This window comes from Cheilinus undulatus, linkage group 2, assembly GCF_018320785.1.
Source record: "Cheilinus undulatus linkage group 2, ASM1832078v1, whole genome shotgun sequence".
NCBI classification, from domain to species: domain Eukaryota; kingdom Metazoa; phylum Chordata; class Actinopteri; order Labriformes; family Labridae; genus Cheilinus; species Cheilinus undulatus.
Window position 1 is genome coordinate 53,251,570 of NC_054866.1, and position 24,336 is coordinate 53,275,905.

Sequence of the window (24,336 nt, forward strand, 5' to 3'; positions counted from 1 at the left end):
CGCTAGCAGTGCTAATTTTTGATTCATAACCAGTTTAGTCCAGCGTTCTGAGCACTCAGTGCCCACGGCAGAGAAAGCACCCTCAACATCAATTGTTGTTATTGTTGCCATGCTCTAATAGGTCATTTCCACTGAGCGGTCCGGTTCAGTTTGGTAAGGCACGCCATGCAATTTTTTGTGTTTCCGTATAGCAAAGGTTGGAAAGGGTCCAAATAAAACAGACTTGTATTGTCCCACTTTTTTGGAAACCTTCCATAGGGGTACCAATCTTACCTACTCGTTCCAAAAAGGTGGAGCCAGACAACAATAGGGGTTTGCACTGATGCCATATCAGCGCGACTGCTCGGATCTGGGCTGCAAAACACGGAAGTCAGCTCCGTGAGGAGCGGGAGGAAACGGGAGAAAAACAGACTAATGTTTGCTTAAATGAGGGATATTTGGACTCGACGGTGATCCACACTGTCTCCTAGTCCTTGGACACCGATATGTGGGCAAAATTCGTGTTTGCTGACGTTAATCTGGATGGTTAACACACCATTATGACTCAAAATGTTTCTGTACAATAATTCTATCAGCTGAGGAGCTGTACTGACCGCGGTTAACCCAATCAATATGTAGTTATTTAAAAAAGCACCTTCAGCTGAAATAAAGCTGTTTCTGCTTATCCCCTACTGTTCTCAGTCAAACAGGACCACCTGATGGAAACACGGCTTAGATAACCACTGTTCAACTTTTGAAATAATCCTGCCAAGTCAAAGTCACTTCTCCCTCACTTGCCAATCAAAAGCAAGAAGGAGTGGGACTTCTGACAATCTGATGCATCTTTGTCTCCTTCGAGGGTAGTTTTCAGGTCTGCAGCTGCTGCTTGTGTCAGGATAGGATTCCTTTACACTGTCTGCATGTGTCTGAGGGAAATTTCCTTGAAATACAGAAATATGAAGCACAAAGAGCTAGTTTAAAACATTACAGTTTCTTTTGTAATGCAGCCACAACAAGCACTGGTAAGAAGCACTCTGGAACTGATGGCTTGAGCACAGCCAGTGCAACAAAAGCTTGCTAAGGAAACACAGCCTTAATCAGGATTTAGAGAGAAACAAAATGACTGTCTGCCTACGCTGCAGTGTTTTCAGGAAATGTCCCGCCCAAACTTTCCAGTGATCAGGAAAACAAACCACCTCTGTAAGACTTGAACATAAATAATGCGTGTATAAACAATGTCTTTAAATATGTCTAACATCATTATTATTAATTTGACTGAGGGTAAATCAGTCCAGGGCTGTTAGCGGTGCCAAACTTCATCAAGATGAGTGGGGACATTCTGGAGTCATTTCTGTGAAACCAATGTTTTATTCTTTGAGCTGTCCTTTCTGGCTCCATTTAGAAAGGAAGCTTTGGTCAAAACAGTGAACCTCATGTTACATTTTTTAGATCTTTCTCCTCCTCTCCTCGCTCATCGTCTTCATGTGGACAGAAATGAGCTCTGTCTGCATGAGAGCCAGGCTCCATGCAGAGTAAAGGTGCAGATAGCTTCTCTCCACATTTAAAGACAAAACAAGAGCAAAATGCATGCAAAAACTCAACTTTTACTGCTGTGTTTGTGTCTGGATATCATCAGAGCTGGAGATGGAGCAGACAGAGAGCATAAATGATGCACAACCTTTGGAGGTACTAGCACACATTCAGGCCCTAAGACTGCAGATACAAGCTGCCAAAATGTATTTCCTCTGTAGGAAACCAGGTCTCAGCTTTATAAATGAGGTGAGGAACTTGGATATACAGTGGGAGCTCCATGGAAGCCCCTGATTCACTGCTACCAGAAGTGGTCTGTGCATCTGATCAGGATACCCTCTAGGTGTCTCTTTTGGTTTTCTTTTGGCATGCACTACATGTGTTATACCTATTGTTGTGATTTCTATGTTTAGATGGAAACTGTAACATTGCTAATGCAAATGTGCAAAGTGCAAAATATGGATGATTTAGATGACACCATGTTGTCTAGTACTGTCCAGTGAAGAGGGACCAAATACATCGCTGAGGCAGGATTTTCTCTCTTTATGATTCAGCTCTGATCAACAAAGATTCTCAGTTGCAAAGCATCAGGAGCAAAACAGCCTCTAGTCTCAGCACGATCCCATCTCCAAGGCCTCTGTATCTTTGTTTGCCTGGCAGGAAATCTTATTCAAACACTTTCAGTCAAAACTTTATAAATTCCCCTAAAACATCTGAAGATGTAGACTCCCTCTCATCCAAAGACATAAATCACTAACACACGTGTCCAAAGATGTGAACAATGCTCTTGAAAAAGAACAGACACTCGCAGCTTTTACCAATAAACTTGTCGAGTTTTTGGCTGGTTCCAGTCCAAGCCCACCTCTGAGAGGAGGAGAATGATGAAACAGAGAGAAACTCTTAGGCTGCTCTTTGTTCTCCGCTGTTCGGGATTATTTGGTGACGTTTGTCTTTGGTGGACGATTTAAACTTTGGTCAAACATCTTTGGAGCTGTGCGGGGGTTTTCCCATCATCCTCAGCTGGTGCTACATCACTTGTTTCTGCTGTGTCAGCCGGTTAGACGGTGCTTTTCTGCTGTTTCTCACCACATCTAGTGCTTTTGCAATTTTACAGTTTTAGAGGCTTGTTTCTTAAATAATCCCTCCAGTGTTCAGTTAGCCTGGCACTGAGTCATTAAAAGTTTGATGTTGTACATTCTGGGTAATACATTTTGGAGTTGTTGGAATTTTCCAGATTGTTGAAGCCAGCAGAAATGTAAAATTATTTCAGACGCCTTGTAAGGTGTGAAACACGTGGAGATAAATCCACAAGTGGCCTAAAACCTGTATTTTCTGAAGTATTTTGTCTCTTTTCAGGAACTTTTAAAGCACTTTGACAAGAGCGACCCAGGATATGAGGTGGTGGAGGACGCCATCATCACCATGACGGCAGTTGCCTGGTACATCAATGACATGAAGAGGAAGCAGGAGCATGCAGTTCGACTGCAGGTGAGCATAAACATGCCATAGATGGCGCTTTCACACCAACACTGTTTGTTAAAATGAAGTGGAGTCTGTTTGGAGCAAACATACATTTGTCAAACCCTGGTTTGGATGAAACAACCGTTTGTGTGCAATAATGGGATTCTGATGATTCAAAGAGTTTTTTTGTCTTTCAAAACCGCATGAGAAGGAATGAAACTAAGGACAGTGGTTCTGAAAAAAGAATCTGCTAAATAAATACTAAAATCAGCTGACTAAGCCCTTAACCTTAAGGAGATCCTAGGGATGTTTTGTGCCATTCAGGTTTTTTTTTTAATTAATTATTTTCCACCTATTTTGACTGTGTTAAATGAATATAGCTCAAATTTGCCAGAGGATATTCATTTTTTAAAAATTCTTAGAATTGTCGCCTCACTTCCTTAAATTAGCCTAAAATGGCTAAGCTACACAAAAACTGACACATTTGTTCTTAAGGACCAAACATGTCCCATTGAAAACCTTTGAAAATGCCACCCCACATTTTTCTTAACCTAAATGAATGCATTCCTTGATGTTAAGATTTCATCTTGGACTACTAGCCTTCAATTTTGATTTTTATTCCATCTCCTGCCCTGATAATAATAGTAAAAAAATCAAATGCTTCTTGAAATTAATATTGAGGAAATTATCTTTGTTTTTTTCCCAGTAAAAACCTGTGGAGTTGTGTAAATGTACTGGCCTTTAAAGGGTTGAAATTTCCTAAATTTAATTAATATTTGATATGTATATTTCAGGCTGAAGTAGTTTTAAAAGTCTGACTTGCTTAAAGTGGAAACAATATTAATATACAGTGCTTAACAAAGTTATTAGACCACCTGTCATATTTGACCATCCAGCATCATGAAGTGCTTTGATGTGGACTCTTTCATTTTCACTGAGCTCTCCACATTTTACCATTTTGAACAGGAATGAGGGATTTCAAACTGAATTCACCTTTTTATACCCAAATTCGAGCCAGCTCTATGGGCTTCTCTGAGAAGTCAGAAATCAATCAAGCATAACATTCAACCACTAAAACTAGTTTTTCAGCTCAGGAATGCAAGTAAATAACTATAATTTCACATTTTAATCAAGAAATAATAATGTGCTTTACTATTTTTCAGTTTTTTTGCAAATCAGTAAATTTGAAAATTCATGGATGACAATAATTATATTTTAGCAATAAAAATATCATTTGGGTTAAAGAGTTTCTACATATTGGTGTATTAACCATTGCAGAAACATAAAAAATGATATTGGTAATTACCAATGCTGTTAATTTAGGGCAGCTGTGGCATAAACCTTACTTTGGGTGGTGGTCTAATAAATTTGTTAAGCACTGTATATTACATTTGCCATATAAAGAGCATGTAATTGTGCAATGTACAGAAAAATGCATGACCGATAATTTCCTATTGCATTGTCTCTAAAGTGGCAGTGCCATGTTCAGTGTCTAGTCTCTGGTCACTCGTGTGAAGCCTGATGGCTCTGGGGAAAATGCTGTTTCTCAGCCTGGATGTTTGGCTCCATTGTGAGACAAGTCTCTCATGATGCTGGCAGCTCTGTTCCTGCATCGGTCGGATTATGTGTCACTGATTGCAGGCAGATCTTCAGGTGATCTTCTGTGCAGACTTGACTACCCTCTGCAGAGCGTTTCTGTATGCAGCAGAGCCCTTTCCATGATGCTCGAAAGTTGTTGAAGTAAGAAAGTGAGGGAATGTACCATTCACTCAGCCCCACTCTCCAACAACAAGAGCCAGTCATATTTTTCTGCAGTTTCACAACGCACTCGGACATCCGGCTCATAGACCTTCACAGAAAAACTTTGAAAAATTAAGACTTTCCTGTGGTTTTACTAAAATGTGTTCAGTTATACCTGTAAAAAATGGTCAGACCATATGCATGGAGTAAAGGCTGATAGGAAGTCTTTTATCATGTTATGCTCACATAAACACAGTAAAGTGTCTCCTTCTCTAAAAAAGTTTAACAAGGATCTCTATTTGTTTCAGGTAACAAAGTGTTAACAGAGTTTGCTGCTTAGTCACAAGGGAGAATAACTTCATACATTATATTATTAACATCATGAGGAACATACAGAGATTGGTCTGAGCAGTTTATTACAGTATCATCAGCGTAAAAATGAAAATTAGCATTGGGCATGTTTTGATTGATGATAAAGAATGAGCATGAGTGGCCCCAGGATTGATCCTTAAGGAACTCCTTCGGAAACTGGTCCATGATTTAGAACAGAAGCAACATACCATAGATGAGAAAACAGCCTTTTGTCTGCTAGTAAATTACAAGGCATGCATTCACCTGGCCAAAAGAGGTATCGAGCTGTGATGATTTTAGATCATATTTACGTCTGAAGAAAGGAAACAATCCAGAATGTTTGAGTTATAAAGCAAAGAAGCCTGATTTAGACCGCTCTGAGCTTGACGACTTAAATGGAGTTGACAGCAGCGCCATGAGATAAACTATTACTACACAGTTCAGAGCCGACTGTATTCTTATACGTTTTTTTTTTCTGCTGCTGTAAAAAAGTTGTTGTTGGTATGTGAAACCTGTTAAACTTTCTCTCCTCTGTGCGCCGCTGAGCAGCTTTTCCACCTCTGGCGTGTGCAGAGACAGACAGGCGGCTGGAGGTCGGGTGCTCGACCTTTAGGTGTCGAACTCTACGAGTGCTGCATTCCTCCACTTCCTCGACACGTGTTCACATCATTACGAACACAGGAAACTGTTATTAACTTGTTCCATCACATGTGTGTCTTCATGCTGGAGCTGAGGTTTAACACCTCTGCTGTCGTTCCTGCTGCTTGGTTATTTTGGGCAAAAATGTCTCTGCTCCACTTACCGCTGACTCCTAAGAGTTTTTGATCCAAATTCAGATCAACTTGAACTGTTCTGAGCGTACTGTATTCTCTCTAAGGTGACTGCAGTTCTTAAACTGCAGACATCTAGTCCACATCATCATCAGCTACTGGTTGATGAGCTGTTCACTTTTAAATCAATCTCTGTCACTTCCAGCTGTGTTTATGGTGTAAAGCTCGTATCCTCAGCTCTCTGTCTATTCCTCTATTTATCCATTTATCCATCCTCCTAAGTATCCAACACAGATCCCCAGGTTTAGTCCCTCTATCACAGTTTGGCTGGCCTGAGTTTCATCAGTTTAAACTTTGACCCCTGAAGGTTTAGCAGCAGGAAGTGCACAGGTGTTGACCTTTGACCCCTCAGCAGCTGAAAGTAGAGGTGAAACATTCACAGCGACTCAGACACTGAGGAGTTCAGAGGGTTTAGAGAGGTTGTTTTATCTTCTCAGCGTTACTGTGAAATTAGTTTAAGGCACTGCCAGCCCTCCTGGAAACTTTCAGGCATAAGTCAGAGTTAGTCAATGGCTGAACACGATCAATCAGTAAAATTCAATGAAGACAATGCCATATGTGTCCAATGTCCATAATGAAGCTGCTTCATTATCTTTCCCACCCACCAGGATGTGTCTTTCCACTCTTGTGTTAACCGTGTACATACATTTACAATCAAGTTATTCAACCCCCCATTGCCAGTCAGGTTTATTGTGAAAATGTACATACTTTCATCTTTTTGCAATGAACATATTAAACAAAAGGAATTTAAATATCTCAACACAGCTAATGCTTCAAGTGGTTTCCACATATCCAATTGAAAATGCAACTGATAACGATTTCTCCCGTCTCAAAATGATTCAACCCTTTCATGGCATCATCTTTAGTACTTATAGAGCACCGTTTTGCTTCATTGACCTGCTGCAAACCAGATGCATATCCAGACACCAGCTTCTGGCAGCGTTCCTGAGGAATCTTTGCCCGTTCCTCATGTGCAATGGCTTCCAGTTCAGTCATATTCTTGGGTCTGCATGCTGCAACTGCCTTCTTTAAATCCCACCAGAGATTTTCTTTGGGGTTCTAGTCAGGCGATTGTGATGACCATGGTAGAATCTTCCAGGTGTTCCTCTGCAACTAAGCCTTGGTGGAATTAGAGATATGCTCATGATCATGGTTCCGTTGGAAAGTCCACTGACGCCCAAGCTTCAGTTTCCACAAAGACAGCATGACGTTTCTTCCTTGGGTTTCCTGATACTTCAATGAATCCGTCTTGCCTGCAGGTTTCCAGTGCTAGAGGATGCAAAGCAGCCCCAGAGCATCACTGAGCCACCAGCAAGCTTAACTGTGGGCTCAGTGTTCTTTTCAGCGTATGCTTCATTCTTTTTCCTCCAGACATACCGCTGATCCATCGAGACAGAAAGTTCCTGTTTTGTTTCCAACAGAATCCCAAATCCTCTGTGGCTACATGTAGGAGTTTTGACATAGAAACGGTCTACGTTCAGTAGAAATCTCAGTCCCTGTTGCTGGAGGTCTTCTGCAGTCACTCGATGTTTTTTCCCAACCTGCCTTCTCAAATATCTGGTAGTAGCCATTGCTAGCTTCCTTTATCTGCCCGGTCCATGTAGTGGAACCATTGTTCCTATAACTCTGAACTTGTGAACTATGCTTCCAGCGGTGTCTCCATGAACATTCAGAGCCTTTGCCTTTTTCTGCTAACCTGACATGCCAGATGTATGTGTTTCACACATCCATCTGGGAAAGCTTCAATAGGAAACATTTGAAAAAAGGCAGAGGCTTTGAAAAAAAAGAGTGAGATTGTGATTGGATCAATGTTTTGTCTGTCACATCTCTACGGGCCAATCAGAGCAACAAAACACGTGACATAGCCGCTATCGAGCTGCACATGCACAGCTAGTGAGGAATAATGCGAAACATGGTGACTATAGACATGTAAGTAGGGGTGCACCAATCGATCGGCCAAGATAGCCGCCGATTTCCTTAATTTTAGGAGATCGGTGATCGGCTGATCCTTGTAAATAAGATCGGTGGATGAGATTGGTTTCATATGCCTCTACCTACTAAAATGTGAAAAATAAAAGACTACAAGAACTGATATAGTTTAGTAGTTTGGACAGCAATGCTTTAAACTCTTCATTTATATTTAAGAGAACTACCTCGTGCAGTTAAAACAACAAGTTTGTATTGTTTCACGGGTATTGTTCAATGTTATTCAATAAAATAAGATTGGAACATTGAAGGTGTATGCTGTCAGTTATAAAAAAAATCGGTATCGGCAAAAATCGGAATCGGCAAGTCAGGCTTTTTAAAGATCTCTGATCGGCCAGAAAATTGCAATCGGTGCACCCCTACATGTAAGTATTCGACTTTGTCAGTTTTGAAAAGAAAACAACTCTCTGCTGTTCTTTGTTCTTCTTTTAACGAAGAAATGTCATCAAGTTCTGATAAAACTGGCACTTTAGCAGCATCCACACTAATCCTTTCCTCCATAACTGCACCAGCTCTTGCTGCTGCTTGTTAATGTCATGACTGCTGCGCCGAAAGTACTGCCCCTCGTTGCTGATTGGTCCTGTCACTTTCTAACCAGGCCCAAATGGTTCAGATGGGAGCTTTGCAAGATGGATTCGCCAGTGAAAAACAAGGAAAGGGACATATCCATCTGCTTTGCAAGGTTATTTTTCTGCATCCTGGTCCATGTTTGTGAAGTCCAGTCATCTCCTCTCTGAACTTTTTGGACCATTCTTTTGACTTTGCCATATTTCTAACATGCAGTCAAACTAATACTCAACAAACCCCCTCACAGGTCAGGTGTTTCATGAGTTCCAGCTCAAGTAAACCTGCTGCAACACTGATTTTACATATTTAAGCTGTTGTGAGGGATTCTGTCCAGGGGTTGAATCGTTCTGAGACTGAAGAAGTCAGTATACAGTAAGTTGCATTTTCAGTTGAGTTTGAAGCATTAGTCGTTTTGAGGTATTTCAGTTCCTTTTGTTTGATTTGTTCATTGCAAACAGCTGAAAGTCTGTACATTTTCACAATAAACCTGATTTGCAATGGGGTTTGAATGATTTTGATTGAAACTGTACATGAAATCTGATGGTAGGACTGGGCAATATGGACCAGAAATAGTAAACGTTGTTTTGTTTTGTTTTTTAAGATTTGGGCTTTGATGCCTTCAGATGGGACAGTGTATTACATCTGTAGCATGACATGCCAGATTGACTGTTTTTTATATCCACTGCATGTATACTGTTTATGACACATCCATCTGGGAAAGCTCCCATAGAAAGTGTTTGAGAAGGGCAGGACTTTGCAAAAAAAATTTCTCGGAAGGTGATTGGGCAAATGTCTGCCTGTCATATACATTATGGGTCAATCAGAATGACAAGACAAAATCAGGAAGAAGGTATGCGCCAGTGCCCACCTGAGCTCAAACAAAGCTGTACTATAGCTACATCTGATCGTACTGCTGCACTGGCAAAGACCATTTCTGCTGGCTCACAGTACAACTTACCTTTGCGCATAGCTATCGCCTCATTCTCCTCAGATGATACTGATCGGACTGAAACATTTTCAGTTCAGCACAGACGTTGTAGATTGGAGCTGTGCATGATGGATTTGACTGATGACTGTCTGGCAAATCTGAGGGGAGAAAAACAATATTGAAGTACATACTGGAAAAGAGCCACAGGCTGGATTTGTCTTCCTGCACGGGAACATACCCACCAAAGCTGGCTTGCTTCACCCACCTGCAGCTTTTGCATTTGAACTTTCCTGAACCTTCTTTCTGATGAGCCTGTTTCTCCTCTTTCAGGAAATCGAGTCCCTGCTGGTGAACTGGAGCGGGCCGGACCTCAGTGGCTTTGGAGAGCTGGTTCTAGAAGGTTCTTTTAAAGTCCAAAGAGTGAAGAAGGAGAGAGCGTTCTTCCTGTTCGATAAGATGCTGCTGATTGCCAAGAAGAGGCTGGAACAGTTCGTCTACAGCACCCACATATTTGTAGGTTTCTGTTCATCTTTATGTCATTCCTGGTTTTTCTTTTGTCTCAGGTTGCTTATGATGCTAAATCAAATCTAAGTTTTCACCAGGCCTGATGTAGGGGCAAATGTTCTTGACTTTCAGGCTTCTCAAAGCCTAAAGATGTGCAATTCATTGGAAGGATCAAGGATCAAAGATATCTTTATTATCCCCGAGGAGCAATTTTCTTCACAGCCAGCAGTACCATACAAACAAATTCTCTTACCATAGGAATGAAATAAAAGTTCCGCAACCGAAACCCTAAAGAAATGATAAACAAAGCAATTCTAAAGGACCTTGGCAGGGCTGACATAGAGAGACACACAACCAGGCGCGCTCACACTCCTATGGTCAATTTAGAGTCACCATTTAACCTAATGAACATGTTTTTGGTGGTGGGAGTAAGGCAGAGTACTGGGAGAGAACCCACACATGCACGGGGAGAACATGCAAACTCCACACAGAAAGGCCCTGACCGGGAAGCAAACCAGGGACCTTCTTGCTGTGAGGCAACAGTGCTAACCCCTGCACCACCGTACAGCCCCAACTGTGAAACAGCTATACACAAAACATAGACTACTCATACTGCTACATTACCCCCTTTATACAATGCATTAACAGGGATTTCTGTCTGTTTAGATACAGATACCCAGTGCTAATCCTTGATGCTTCATGTGGACACACCTCGGTGTGCACTGAAAAGGGTTTGATATCCAATAGCCAGGACTGCAGACAAAGATGGTCTGGGATCCCTTTAACCAGATAATAGACCCCTCATCAACTGACAGGAACTGCTGTTTTTTTTTTACTAAAAATGGAAAGTAAGGCTTTATTTACACAAGTTCAGTTGTTTACAGTGATGGGAATTGTGGCTGTTTATAGAGATCTGGATCATTTGTCTTGACTCAGGAATAAGAGCCAATCTGTCTAATAGATCTTCTATGAAACTGTAGTTCTCTTTCAGACTGAATAAGATTATCCTCCATGATTTTACTATTTTTGCCACATTTATTTTACCCTCTGCCTTTACAAGCGTTCCAGGGTCGGCTGCTGAGAAGCATCCCCACAGCATGATGCTACCACCAGTGTGCTTCATAGTGGGGATGGTGTGTTTGTGGTGATTTGATCTTGTCTGATGGCCAAAAAGCTCCATTTTGGTCTCATCAAACCAAGGAACTTTCTTCCTCTTGACCATGGAGTCTCCCACATGTCTTTTGATGAACTCTAGTCCAGATTGAATCTGAGTTTTCTTCAACAGTGTCTTTCTCTTTGCCACTCTCCCATAAAGCTCTGTCTGGTGAAGAACCCGGCCAACAGCTGTTGTCTGCAGAGTCTCTCCCATCTCAGCTGCTGAAGCTTAGAACTCTTTCAGAGTAGTCACAGGGGTCTTGGTGTCCTCTCTCACTAGTCTCCTTCTTGCACACTCACTCAGTTTGTGAGGACGGTCTGATCTAGGCAGATTTACACGTGACATATTCCTTCATTTCTTCATGATGGATTTAATTGAACTCTGGGGGATGTTCAGAGCCTTGGAAATGTTTTTTATCTCTGTCCCCTGACTTAGACTTTTCAATAACCTTTTCTCTGAGTTGCTTGGATTGTTCTTTTGTTTTCATGGCGTAATGGTAGCCATGGCTACAGATTAACTAGTGACTGGACCTTCCAGACACAGGTGCCTTTATTCTGCTGGACCTCTGTGGAATTAGGTCAGTCACTCTAAAGGGCGTGAATATTAATGCAATCACTTAGTTTATATTACATATTTTTATTTCACATGTGGCTGTAAGTAACCCCCTTTTTGAGAATTTTACAGGGATGCTATTGAGCCATTTTGCCATACCTATACTGTATACATATATATATATATATATATATATATATATACACATATGTTAGAATTCACAGCATTGAATGAGTGCATTGTGTCTGTGCAGTGTTGTAATCTGCTGCTGGTGGAGACGCTAAAGGATCCTCTGTGCTTCAAAGTGTCGGATCAGACCATCCCCAAACAGCAGCACGTCGTCCAGGTGAGTCCTTGATTAGCATCAGGTTAACAGATGTTAAACTGCAGCATCAAGTTGGAGGTTTTCTGCTGTTTGATAGCACTAAGAAAGAAGTTGAAATGCTGGGGAATCTTCCTCCTGCTCTCTATGAATAATTTTATTTCTGCAGACAAAAAACCAGGAGGAGAAGAGACTGTGGGTCCACTACCTCAAGAGACTGATAGTAGAAAACCATCCAGCATCACTTCCCCAGAAGGTAAGGAGGAAAGGAGAGGTGGTGAGGACAGATTAGGTTAGACTAGAGGCGAGGTTTATTCTGTCTGAATGTAGCGCTGCCAATAAACCATCTGAATACTCATGCATTGAGGCACTACTTTTACCAGCTTTAGTACTGGTTGGCCTGTAAGAGGTAATGTGTTGGTATTTGCTGCCCCCTGCTGATCAGTTAACCAAAAACTTTAACAGTAGGTCCTTTTGAGGGAGAAATTCACCTTGTGCAATCCAGTCCAGATACACTGTTAAAGTTAAGTTAATCTGCACAATTAAACATAATTTTCTTTGTTATTTTTAGTCTGGTTAATCAGTGAGGGTACCATTAATCTTCTGTTCCTTATCAAGTCCTCCTGAAGGTCATCAGATGTAAAAATATGATGTTTTGTAATCATTAACTCAGCCGAGTCTCATTATTTACAGGCCAGACAGGTCCTGGGAGACAACTTTTGTACATGTGAGTACAAATGCTTTATATCTCTCTTCTTCTGGTGAAATACTTTCCTGCTCTCGCCACATCTGCTCGGAATAACTCGACCAAATTCTCATTAAAATCTAATCTATGAGAGCTGTTTCTAACATGGGCATCACTTCCTGTGTTTCAGCTCCTCAATTCGACCAGGACAGCCTGAAGAAGTCGTCAGCATCGTCCAGATTCGACGACATCCATGGATATCACAGAGGCAGGCGTCAGTCAGGTCAGGGTCAGTCATTGTCGTCCTACCACAGCACAACTGAAACAACCTGGAAATATGTGGCACATCATACGTTATGAGGCTTTTATGATACATTATCAGATATATGAATCTTTGTTTTTTAGGTTCAGGTTATATTTGTATCTATAGGTAGATTTTTTTCTGCAGCCAATGAGATAGAAACATCCACTTTGGCTCAGATCAGAAAAAGGGGCGTGCAACAAACAAAAGGGAGAATGAAAGTCTTTAAAACAGACATTTCCTCTGAAAAGTGACAACAAATGATAAAAACAATATGGCATGGCTTAGCATGGCATTGCACGGCATGGTGTGGCATAGAATGGCATGGGATGGCTTAGCATGGCTTAGCATGGCTTAGCATGGCTTAGCATGACTTAGCATGGTGTGACATGGCATTGTGTGGCATGGCATGGCATTGCGTGTCATGACGTGGCAGGGTATTGTCTGGCATGGTAGGGTATGGTATGGTATGGTATGAAATGGCATGGCATAGCGTTGCATGGTGTGACGTGGCGTGTCATGACGTGGCAGGGTATTGTCTGGCATGGTAGGGTATGGTATAGTATGCAATGGCATGGCATTACATGGCATGGCATGGCATTGCGTGGCGTGGCGAGGCGTGACGTGGCGTGACGTGATCCACTGATCCACTAATCAGGGCTTTTAAAAGAGCAAAATAACAACAAAAAAGTCACAAAAATTCACAACTGAACATCCTCTAGAATTTAGCCAGGGTTTGAACAAGGTTAAATGTACTTAAATATATAAAAAAAACAGACAAACAAATAAACAAATAGAAATGTGTAAAAAACATAACTAATTCTTCCTCACTGATAGCAGAAGGAATAAAGCTGGTGTAACGCTTTGTTCTGCTCCATGTTTTACCAACAAATCTGAAGAACAAACCCAAACCAATTTCTCCTAACAAGCTCTGCTCTTTGTTGCAGCCTGAAATAGCTCCTTCCTTTGTGCCACAGAGCTCCATTGTTTTCTGGAAAATGTTAAAAACACATTAATGGCCATTGCTAAAAAAAACTGTACAAAAAAGTCTTCAACAGCTGGAATTTGTTATTCCAAACATGAAAACTATTTGTCCTTTCAGTCCTTTTCTAAGACATGAAACAGTGGTGCCTCAGCCTCTAGAGGCCAAAGTGAGAATTACAGCAACAGACAGAAACAAGAGTAGAAGGTCAGATTTCGGTTAGTCCCCTTCACCTTTAATTTAAACCTTTTTTTTCATGGAAAAAATGATATATTTTAGCAAAAGCAGGTACTTCCATGCAGTTTTTAAATTCGTATAGAAACAGTTATACAACCACAAAGCCACAAAAGTTGGGGTGCTATGCAAAATGTAACTAAAAACTGAATGCAATGATTTTCAAATCTTGTTAACCCATACTTTATTCAAAGTACAACATAAACAACATATCAGATGCTGAAACTGAGACATTTGACCATTCCATGAAAAATATTTGATCATTTAGACTTTGATGGAAGCAGAACATCTTGAAAAAGTAAGGGACAGGGCTATGTTCCCATAGTGTAGCATCCCCTCTTTTAACAACGGGCTGGGAAGTGAGGAGACCAGTGGGGGCAGGGAAACAAAAGGCTGGAAAAGTAAGTGGTACCAATCAAAAAAGCTAGAGGAACATGTTGTAACTAATTAGGTTAAGTGGCAGCAGGACTGGGAATAAAAGGAGCATTTTAGAGAGGCAGAGTGTCTCAGAAGTAAAGACGGGGAAAGGGTCACCAATCTGTGAAAAACTGCATCTAAAATTTGTGAAACAAACAGAATAATGTAAGATTGTGAAGACTGGATTTCTCACCATCTATGGTCCATGCTATCTTAAAAAGACTCAGAGAATCTGGAGAATTCTTTGTGTGCAAAGGACAAGGTGAAAGGCCAATATTGGATGCTCATTATCTTGGGGCCCTCAGGGGCCAGTGCATTAAAAACAGGCATGATTCTGTACTGAAATCATTGCATGGGCTCAGGAACGCTTCCAGAAATCATTGTCTGTCATCCACAAATGACAGTTAAAGCTGGATCATGGAGAGAAGAAGCCATATGTGAACAGGATCCAGAAACGCCGCCGTCTTCTCTGGACCAAAGCTCATTTAACATGGACTGAGGAAACAGTGAAAACTGTTCTGTGGTCAGATTTATCAAAATCTGTAGTTCTTTTTGGAAACCATGGACGCTGGTCTGCCATGGGCCATCCAGCTTGTTCTCCTGGCTCAGTTCCAAAGCCTGCATCTCGGCCGTCCAGACCTTAGAAAACATTTGCAGCATCAGAAAAGGAAAATAGATCCAGGTCTGTTGAGCAGCTATAACCCTACATCAGACATGAATGGAACACCATTCTTACCCCAAAACTCCATCAACTGTTCTCTTCACTTCCTAAACATTTGCAGACTAGAGAACAGGAACCAGAGTATCCTTTCCTTTGAGTTACTGACTTTATATTTAAAGAGTCTGTCTTTGTCCTGTTTGTCCCTTCAGAGCCACCAGAGTTGCTCATGTACACACCGGAGAAGTCCAGGAAGAGTCTCCCCCTGCTGCTGGAGGGAAACCTGCCATACAGACGCACCCGTAGACAGTCAGGTAAGAAAAACAGGGTCATCCTTAGCAAGAGGGAGATGTGATGCATTTTGATGAGCCTGACAACAGCTATCAACACATTGCTGGTCACCTCAGGCCCACGAAACCCACACATCATTTTATTTTACCTTTTTATCTGTTTTTTTTTTAAATCACATTATTGTTATTTATTCTGCAAAATTCACAACAGGAGTCCATGTAGCATTAATGAGCTCATTAAGTTTGCTTAAGGCTCAGTCCCAATCCCACCGTTACCCCTCCAATTTAGCCCTACCCCTGCATTCTGAGTGTGCACCTCTTCTGGTAGGATGTCCTGATTCTTATTGGAATGGAAGGGTAGGGTGAAGTGCAGGCGTAGGAATGCCCAGGATGCCTTGTGAATTGTTAGCAAGGTTTGAAATCAGCTTTAAGTATGCTTATGCAGCAAGGAACTTGTCTCCGATCAGCTTTGCTCTCAGTGTACAGGAATTAACCCTTTAAAGCCAGTTGTATCATATTTGATACGCAATTTTCTGAAACTTCTATCTAATCAATTCCATCAATACTTTCCTCAGAATCCTTTAGTATACAGTCTGATAAATGATAAAAATGCCCTTTTGTGGGATAGCAGGTGCCAAAAATGCCTCACGTATAAAATGTGATACAAAAAAAATATTTATCTAGAATGTAACGGCAATTTTGATTAATATCTCAGCTCCAAAAAATCTGAATTTTCTGTCTATTATTTGAGGTATCACGCTGTACAGCAGTGGTGTCAAACTCAATCACAGTAGGGGCCAAAACCTGAATTTAGGTCTAACCTGAGGGCCCAGCAGGGTCAACATTAAACCATTAACTCCAAGCCTTATTTTCACAGGTGATTAACTGATGATAAATGATTTTATGATTTAAAATGAAAAGTCAACATGTTAGTTCAAAAGGTCAGAACACAAAATCCAGGGTCAAAATAATATTTTAAAAAGGCAAATTTATGAGATAGAAAGTAAAAATCATGACTTTAAAAGTCAAAATATGAGATAAAATCAAAAATCATGTGTTTAAAGGTTGAAATTTTGGACTAAAAATCAAAGTTAGGAGTTGAATAGGTCAAAATATGAGATAAAAAGCACAATTTTGTGTTTAAAAGGTCGAGATTTGACTTCAAATTTAAGATTGTGACTCTAAAAGGTCAAAAAATGAGACAAAATTCTAGATCGTGAGTTCAAAAAGTCAAAATAAGGGATTCAAAGTCAAAGTTAGGAGTTGAAAAAGGGCAAAATATGAGATTAAATTTGAAATCATCATCTTGAAAATTCAAAATATGACTTGAAATTTAAAATTGGAATCTAATAGTTCACAATATGAGATAAAAAGGCAAAATCCTAAGTTTAAGTCATAACCTTTAGATGCAAATTTGAAATATTAAATGAAAACACAAATTAATTTCTCTTCCTCATTCTTTACTTTCTTATTAATTTTACTCTTTACTTTTTCAAATTTTTATGACTTCAAGGATATTTTTAAATCTTCAAGGCTAAATTTACATTTCTATACTGGAGGAAATCTGCAGACCTCAGACCTGCAGGCCAGTTATAATAAAAATATGAAATGATCTTGCAGGCTGGGTATAACTGCACCATGGGCCGTATTCGGCCCCCGGGCCTTGAATTTGACACCCCTGCTGTACAGGGTTGAAGGGAACATATTATGCAAAAATCACTTTTTCAGGCTTTTCTAACAAAAATATGTGCCCCTGGCCTGCCCACAATCCCCTCAAGTACCATAACCCCCCCCCCCCCCCCCCAACCTTTCAGAAAATGTGTACTAAAACAAGTCATTCCCCCATGATGTCATGGAGCTCTCTGGGGCCCAGACAGACTGGGGCCAACAAAATCATGGTCAATTGTAAAGTTAAGTTGTGCTATTTTATATTTAACCTAAATGACGGCCTCACTTATCAAGGAAACAAATTTTAATTCATTTGTGTAGTAATTAGCCCTCTGAAATAATAATCCTTATGTTAAAAACAGAATTTAAATATGTTAAAAATAACTAAAATGGGTTAATAATAACAAAAAATGATGGTAAAGGTGATGAAATTGGATTTTATAAGTTGCTGAAATGGGTTAAAATGCCAAAAATTAGATAAAAGTGGCAAACAAAAAACAAAAAATGTCAAAAATGGGTTAAAGTGTCAAAAATGGGCATATTTAGTGGTAAAAGGAGGTTCAAAAGTGGCTGAAATGGCATTGAAGTGGCAAAAATAGGTGGAAATTTGGTGAAATGGGATGAAAATTGATATAAACTGGCAAAAAAGGGTTAGCAGAGGCAGAAATAGTCAGAAACTGGCAAAAAGGGCATATCAAATTGTGAAATGTTACTTTAAAAGTGGTAAAAAGGGGTTAATAGTGGCAATAATGTGTCAACAGAGCCAACAATAGGCAGAGAGTTGCAAGATTTGGTTTAGAAGTGGCAAAAACAAACAGAAAAAATGTGGTGTAAAGGGTTTAAAACTGACAAAAAATGGGTTTTTAGTTGCAAAAATGTGTTAAAATTGGCAAAATTGGTGGGAAACAGAGATGAAAATTAGTTAAGATTAGGCAAAACTAGTGTAAAGTTGCAACAGTGTACTTCAAAAATGTTCTTAGGTTTTTTTAAGGCATCTGAAGACCCCCTCTTAGTGTCTCGTGACCCCAAATGGGGTCCTGAACCCAACGTTGAGAGCCACTGCTCTTCAACAACAACTCAGTGTAATGATTTAATGTTGTTTCATTGCATAATGGTCCATATAATTTGAAACAAGTTTTATAAAAGTCACTCATAGCAGAAATGTCCAATGTTGCTGCTAAGCTGAGGGTGCAAATAATTTTGTCTGGCCCATTTTTTGAGTTTTGTGTAAAATTATGTCAATTTTGGCTTTTTTTCTTCTATTTTTTTGTGTTGTTCCAATGCACATAAATGAAATAAACATGTGTTTACTAAATAATTGTAATTGTAACAGTTTCTGGGAGAAATGTGTTTTCTGAAAAAATTTAGAAATGGGATTGAGCCAATGACAGATTCATGAGCTGCAGTGATGCTGTCTCAGAAGCAACAACCTGCCAGCTGACTGTATGACGTCTTTGTTTTATTTCAGCTCCAGCTAAAGACATCGAAGCAGCTTTTCATCCTAACGGTGAGAGAGTCTTTCTTAGAGGACACATTCAGTGTAGTCACTGTTTACATCTACTGTTCAAAAAACTAAACGTTATAAGCTAAAATTATGCTGGATTTAAAGAGGTTAAAAAATGAAGTTAATTTGCTGAGCATCAACAGAGGATTTGCCTCTAGGCTCACTAGGTGATGTTTGAATCTGCTGATTTATAATTGTTTACCAGCAGTTTTGGTGAACTGTGCCAAATTGTCCTGCAGCGTCAACACTTCAAAGCCTGGAAACAGACCAGTTGTTCCTGTCAAAACAAGAGATCAGAGAAAAAGTCAAAGTTTTATCTCTTCAGTCTGTGCATGCCAAGTGCCTACCAAACACGAGAAAAATCTAAATGAAAGCTCTGTGTCTCTGTCACGCTCTTTTTCTCCTTTTCTACACCCACTGTTTCTGTCTGCCCCCGGGGAATCCTGCAGCTCTGAAGGTAAGACAACATCTTGGTGCTTTGATGCTTCATTAAATGTCAAAACCAGCCACATGCCTTTGTGCTAACTCATTTCAAATTTCTACAGATCCATCCAAATTTCACTCCCCATAATAAAGGCATGGAATCATAGGATGTCTTGTGTTAAATTGGTTTACAAACATATAAAAAGGAACTTTTTTACTATTACATTTCCAACTGTTTACTCCATGGTTAAATCTTAACCAACACCAAACATGGACTGTTTCTGCATTCCTGGCCTGGGAATGTGAAATTTCACTGATCACCTCATTAGCATGCTGTGATGCTCATGATATGGTCTGTTTCCCTTCATAAGCATTAAACATGCAGCATGAGAAGTTAAACACCATATTACATTCCACATCTTTAAGACTGTGCAGTGGCACTTTCACTTTTTTAGGTATCAGCAGTTTAACTCCAGCTTTTACACAAAATCCACCTGATTGCTGAGAGCTCTACTGCAGATGTGATATTCAGCTCTGCTGCTGATCCCACAAATGCATGATCCTTACAAATGTGGCACTATTTCAAAGAGAATTATACAGGCTTTCTGGCAGGGTAAGAGTTATGAAGAGTACCCGGATGCAGCCGAGGACCTAAACTTCACACTGGAAGTCAGAAAAACCTGCCATATCTGGTCTTCTAATAACAGAAGTCACTTGAACAGAATGTCTCTTTTCGTTGTTTTCTCCGTGTGTCGCCCCCATATTAATAGAGGCAGGTCCGCCACATATGGAAATACAAGTAGAGAAAAATCCGTGAGTTTACAGACCAACAAGCACAGCGATTACATGACATTAATTTTAATAAATTGATTTATGATCCAAATTCAAGTATCACTTTGCACAGACATAATATGTGATGGGTCCGACTTCCGGTGTGAAGTGGAGGTCCTTGGCTGCATCCGTGACCCTCTCAGATTGATTGCCAAGAAGCATTCTTACAACAAAGAAATAATCTACCAAACACAAATGTCCTTTCTTTTTGTGCTTTTCATTTTGCAGAAAGTTCCACCTTTAATCACATCTACAGTAGAGCGCTGTTGCATGTTGTGTAAAGGCTGGAGTTAAACTGCAGATACTCACCTAAAAAAGTTAATAAAGAAGTACTGTCTGAAACATGTGGAATGTTATACACTATAAACTGCTAGTGATGCATGTTGAATGCTAAGGAATGGAACAGATCATATCATGAGCATCCCAGCATGCTGATAAGGCAATCAGGGAAATTTACGTTCCTACTGCCAGAAATGCAGTCATGGAATGTAAATAGTAACAAGCCCTTGTTTGGTGTCCTCAGAGCGGTCTGTCACGATTGAACCATGGAGTAAACGGGGCACTCCATCAACTTTTTGTTTCAGTTGGGAATTCAATTTTAAGATTTACAGCAAAGAAGCGTTGTTACAACAAAGAAATGATTGACCAAACACAAACTTCCTTACGTTTGTGCTTAGATCATATTTCTCTCAGTGGCTAACCACCATTGACGATTGTTTTGGAAGTAATTCATCCTTAATTTATTAAAAAGACTGCTTCATTTTAAAATTAGACATCCAACTATATTTTTTGTACATTGTTGGTTATATTTTCTAAATTTCTTTGCAGAGTTCTGGATATTAAATATTTGACCAGAGGTCTGTGGTCATCCACAACCACACTGTCCCTCAATTCCTCTCTTATAAATGTTTTGTGTTTTGTTTTTTTATATTCCACTCAACAGAGGCCCAGGTCAATCAGCCAGTTAGTCAGTGAATCTAAAAAGTGCCTGACAGCGTGGCTCTGTGTTGTTTTTGCAGCAAGCGGGCAGTGAAGGCGAACTGTGTCAGACTGAGAGCCTGGGCTCAGCGGGCAGTAGCAGCACGCTCGCATCCTCCGTGATCGAGGTGGAGGCAGAGAGGAGTGAGCCAGGCCTGATGAACCAGCAGCATCCTAGCCAGGAGGAAGAGGTACGTGACCACGGCAGAGATGACAGCTGCCATGTGAGAAACTTAGCGTTATGTGAGATGATGTGGGATTTGTATGTTTTTTGTAAAAGGGGCAGCAGTTGGGATGCAGAGGGTTACAGATACAAGTTCCAGTAAAGAACAAGCCTGGGTATTGGTTTGGTTTCATGCAAAAGTAGGACCCTGGTCTTTAGATAAACCATCTTTGAGTCCATCAGCCCAAACAGCTGCCCTAATACTCATCACAACATGTTGTAATCAACACGTTGAGCTAGATGGGGGCCTTCTGAGATGCTGACAGGTCTGGAATGAAAATAATATGAGATAATTGTATTCTGTTTGATTTTGTTATAATGAGGAGGAAGAGGAAGAAGAAGAGTTGACCCCCCTCAGCCCTCCTCCCACCCTGTCCATCACTGAAGAGATCCTGGAGTTCATCAACCAGAGCAGAGCGAGGGAAGGATTCGCCACCATTCAGACCAACGCAACGGTTAGCATACACTACACTCTGGAAAAAAAAAAGGCCAAGAGTTCTCCTCTTACATTCATGTTGATCGCTATAATGAAGAAGATGTCCTTCTAGTTCCTACTTCTTCTTGTCTTGTCTTAAAACACCCCTTTATGTCTTCCAGGAGCAGGTCCTGGATCAACCCAAAGACAACCAGCCCTCATCTGATGGAACCAATTTCACCTGCCCTCTGCCCCCAGTCGCCTGCCCCTCTAGCCCAGAACAGAGGCCGACAAACAAATCAGAGCAAGAAATAGTGTACATGGAGAACAACATCTCTCTTCAAAGTCAGACCGTTGGCTCTGGAGATGAAAACGCACTTGACGTTGAGAAAAGTTCAGATGATGTTTTCGAAGCTTCAGATGAAACAAGTTCAGGGGGCAAGGGTTCAGAGGTCAGTGCAGAAACACAAGGGGAAGTGGTAGAAAAAGCTATAGAGGAGGATAAAACAAGGGATGACAGCGAGGATCAGAATATCATCGTTGTCCCAACACCAGATCCTAACTCCTCTACTTCAGTGGATGAGGGACCACTTCTACTTCTCAAGGAAGGAGCTAAAACTGAGGCCACATCTCCGTTCCAAAATCCTGATATCCTTCACTGCCCTAACCAGAGGCGCCATCCACCCACAAGAGGCTCCCACCTCACAAAACGTGATAAAAAGATCATCGAAAAGATCAGGAGTTACTACGAGGCGGCAGCCGAGGCTGAAGAGGACGGGGAAGAGGATGAGGATGAACCAGGACACGGAGCTTCCTCAAAAAGGAGAAACAGTTTCTCACAAATTCCATGCGGCTTGGTGAAGGAGTCAGTGTCACTGTTTGATGTGACTGAACACCAGGGGGAGTCAGACGGTGGACAATTGGTTGCTATGGGAACAAGTGAAGTTACCAATGCAAAGACTAATCAAGATGCAGAGCCTTGTTCTCCCGTCGGCTCCATGTCTTCTACAACTGCACTCCCATTAAATACAGAGACAGATGGGCAGACAGAGACTTCAGCCAGCATACCTGATTCTGATGCAGAGGTCCCAGTAGAGTCCCCAACCCTGTCCTTCATGCAGGATAAGGAGACTCCAGATGAAGTATGTCTAAATCAGCAGTATAGCATGGAAAGGCCTGATGGGGAAGAGACCGAACAACAGGTCAAAAATGAAAGGCCCTGCAAAGAACCTCTAGAGGAAGGACTGATGGAGAGGCAGATAGAGGGACAGACTTGTGTTCAAGCAGCTGAGGATCAATACAAACTTTTAATGCAAGGAGAAAAGTTCAAGTCAAGAGATGAAACAACCAAAACAAACGCTGCAGACCAAGCTTTAATGAATGGGCATGATCCTGATCAAGCAAGACAAGCAGAACCAAACACAAGCCTTAAACAAAACTTACAACCTCTTACCAAAACTCAGCCCACTTGGACCAGAACCAAACAAGAAGAAGTTGCCAAGAAAAGTGGGAATTCTGAGGGTCTTCCCAGTCAGGTAAAAGTGGGCAGGTGGTCTCGCCACTCCAGGATTGTCACAGCTAACCGGGCGTTGTTTGAGGGCATGGCATCAGATATAGCAGGTATAAGGTTATTTGAGGCCAGCCCTGTGGTGGACCCTGTGCTGATGGAGAATTCAGAGCGTATCCTTAGCAAGGTCCAAACATTGGCCAAGATGTACAGTACCAAAGCCAACACCATGAAGGTCCCACTGCATCAGAAACGGGCCATTGCAGTAAGGAACCAATTATCGGTCTCAAGTAGAGTGTCAGGACTTTCGTCTCAGGCTCAGACTAAAAGCCAGACACAGGTTCCAGCCCACATGCAGACCCAAACAGAGTACCGGCAGCAGGCAAAATGCCAAATGGAAATGAGAGAATCTGACAAAGCCATAAAGCACAGGACCCAAGCTGACTTGGAAGCCAAAGGTCAAAGTAAAAGTAAAACCATTACACAACCTAGTCACACAAAAAGACAGCTGTGGAGTCAGACACAGGCGCACCAGAGCATGACCAAGACTCACAGCAAGTGCCAGACCACATCCATGAGCCAGGAGGACCAAGGAAGCCTGGAGAAAAAGATGATAAAGGGAGCACAGAGCCTTATAACTGGTAAGTTGACATCTCAAATTTGAGTCATGAAAAACATCTCTAAGTTTATAAAATTAAGTTTCAACATCATAGAAAATTAGGCAGTAAAATCTGCTCCAGGATGATGTGGGCATGTCTGTTGAATGAGCTGAGGCAAGGCCCATGTTACATTTTCTCATCCTGTGTTTAACTCTTCAGCTATTCCTTATATCTCATTTTCTGAGTTAGGTGAAGTTTAGTCTTCCTTCAGTTAATGAGACGACTTCGTTGTTAAGTTGCTGCTGAAAACACCCCATTTCTTGATGTTCTTCAAAATAAAAGTCCTCAATCATGATTAGAATTGGAGGCTTTCATTTTGACAGACTTGGCAGGAATAGAATGTGTCTATCATTAGATACTTCACTAAACTTTAGCATCGCAATGCTAACAGGCAGGAGGGGTTAAACTGGCTGCTTTGAGAGAGACAAAGCTACAGGCTGCTTCTTTTAATCAGCCACAACTAAAGACAAGTGAAATGTGGATTGAAACACACTTTCAGCTGGTAAGATCTGCATCGGGTTAAACTGAAAAATAGACAAGCACTCTAGCGATTAGCCTGCCCCCTGACCTTACAGTGAATTCTGGTCAGAGTGCAGCAGCCTGGCTTTGTACCAGAGGAGAGACAGAAGTTGGTGATTAGATTTACTGTTTTCTG

General features: G+C 41.0%; 1 protein-coding gene across 4 annotated transcripts in view; it reads left to right on the forward strand.

Moving 5' to 3' along the window:
- plekhg2 (pleckstrin homology domain containing, family G (with RhoGef domain) member 2) overlaps positions 1-24,336 on the forward strand; it is a 152,654-nt gene that overhangs the window by 118,937 nt on the left and 9,381 nt on the right. For 2 of the 4 annotated variants that reach the window (XM_041801527.1, XM_041801553.1), the window contains 12 exons: positions 2,866-2,997; positions 9,703-9,885; positions 11,838-11,930; positions 12,076-12,162; positions 12,600-12,633; positions 12,782-12,880; positions 15,396-15,497; positions 18,610-18,648; positions 19,095-19,102; positions 20,919-21,068; positions 21,424-21,555; positions 21,698-23,663. In XM_041801527.1, the coding sequence (XP_041657461.1) occupies positions 2,866-2,997; positions 9,703-9,885; positions 11,838-11,930; positions 12,076-12,162; positions 12,600-12,633; positions 12,782-12,880; positions 15,396-15,497; positions 18,610-18,648; positions 19,095-19,102; positions 20,919-21,068; positions 21,424-21,555; positions 21,698-23,663 (3,025 nt within the window). The remainder of the gene's footprint in view (positions 1-2,865; positions 2,998-9,702; positions 9,886-11,837; positions 11,931-12,075; positions 12,163-12,599; positions 12,634-12,781; positions 12,881-15,395; positions 15,498-18,609; positions 18,649-19,094; positions 19,103-20,918; positions 21,069-21,423; positions 21,556-21,697; positions 23,664-24,336) is intronic. The other 2 variants (XM_041801536.1, XM_041801545.1) reach the window with 2 other exon arrangements.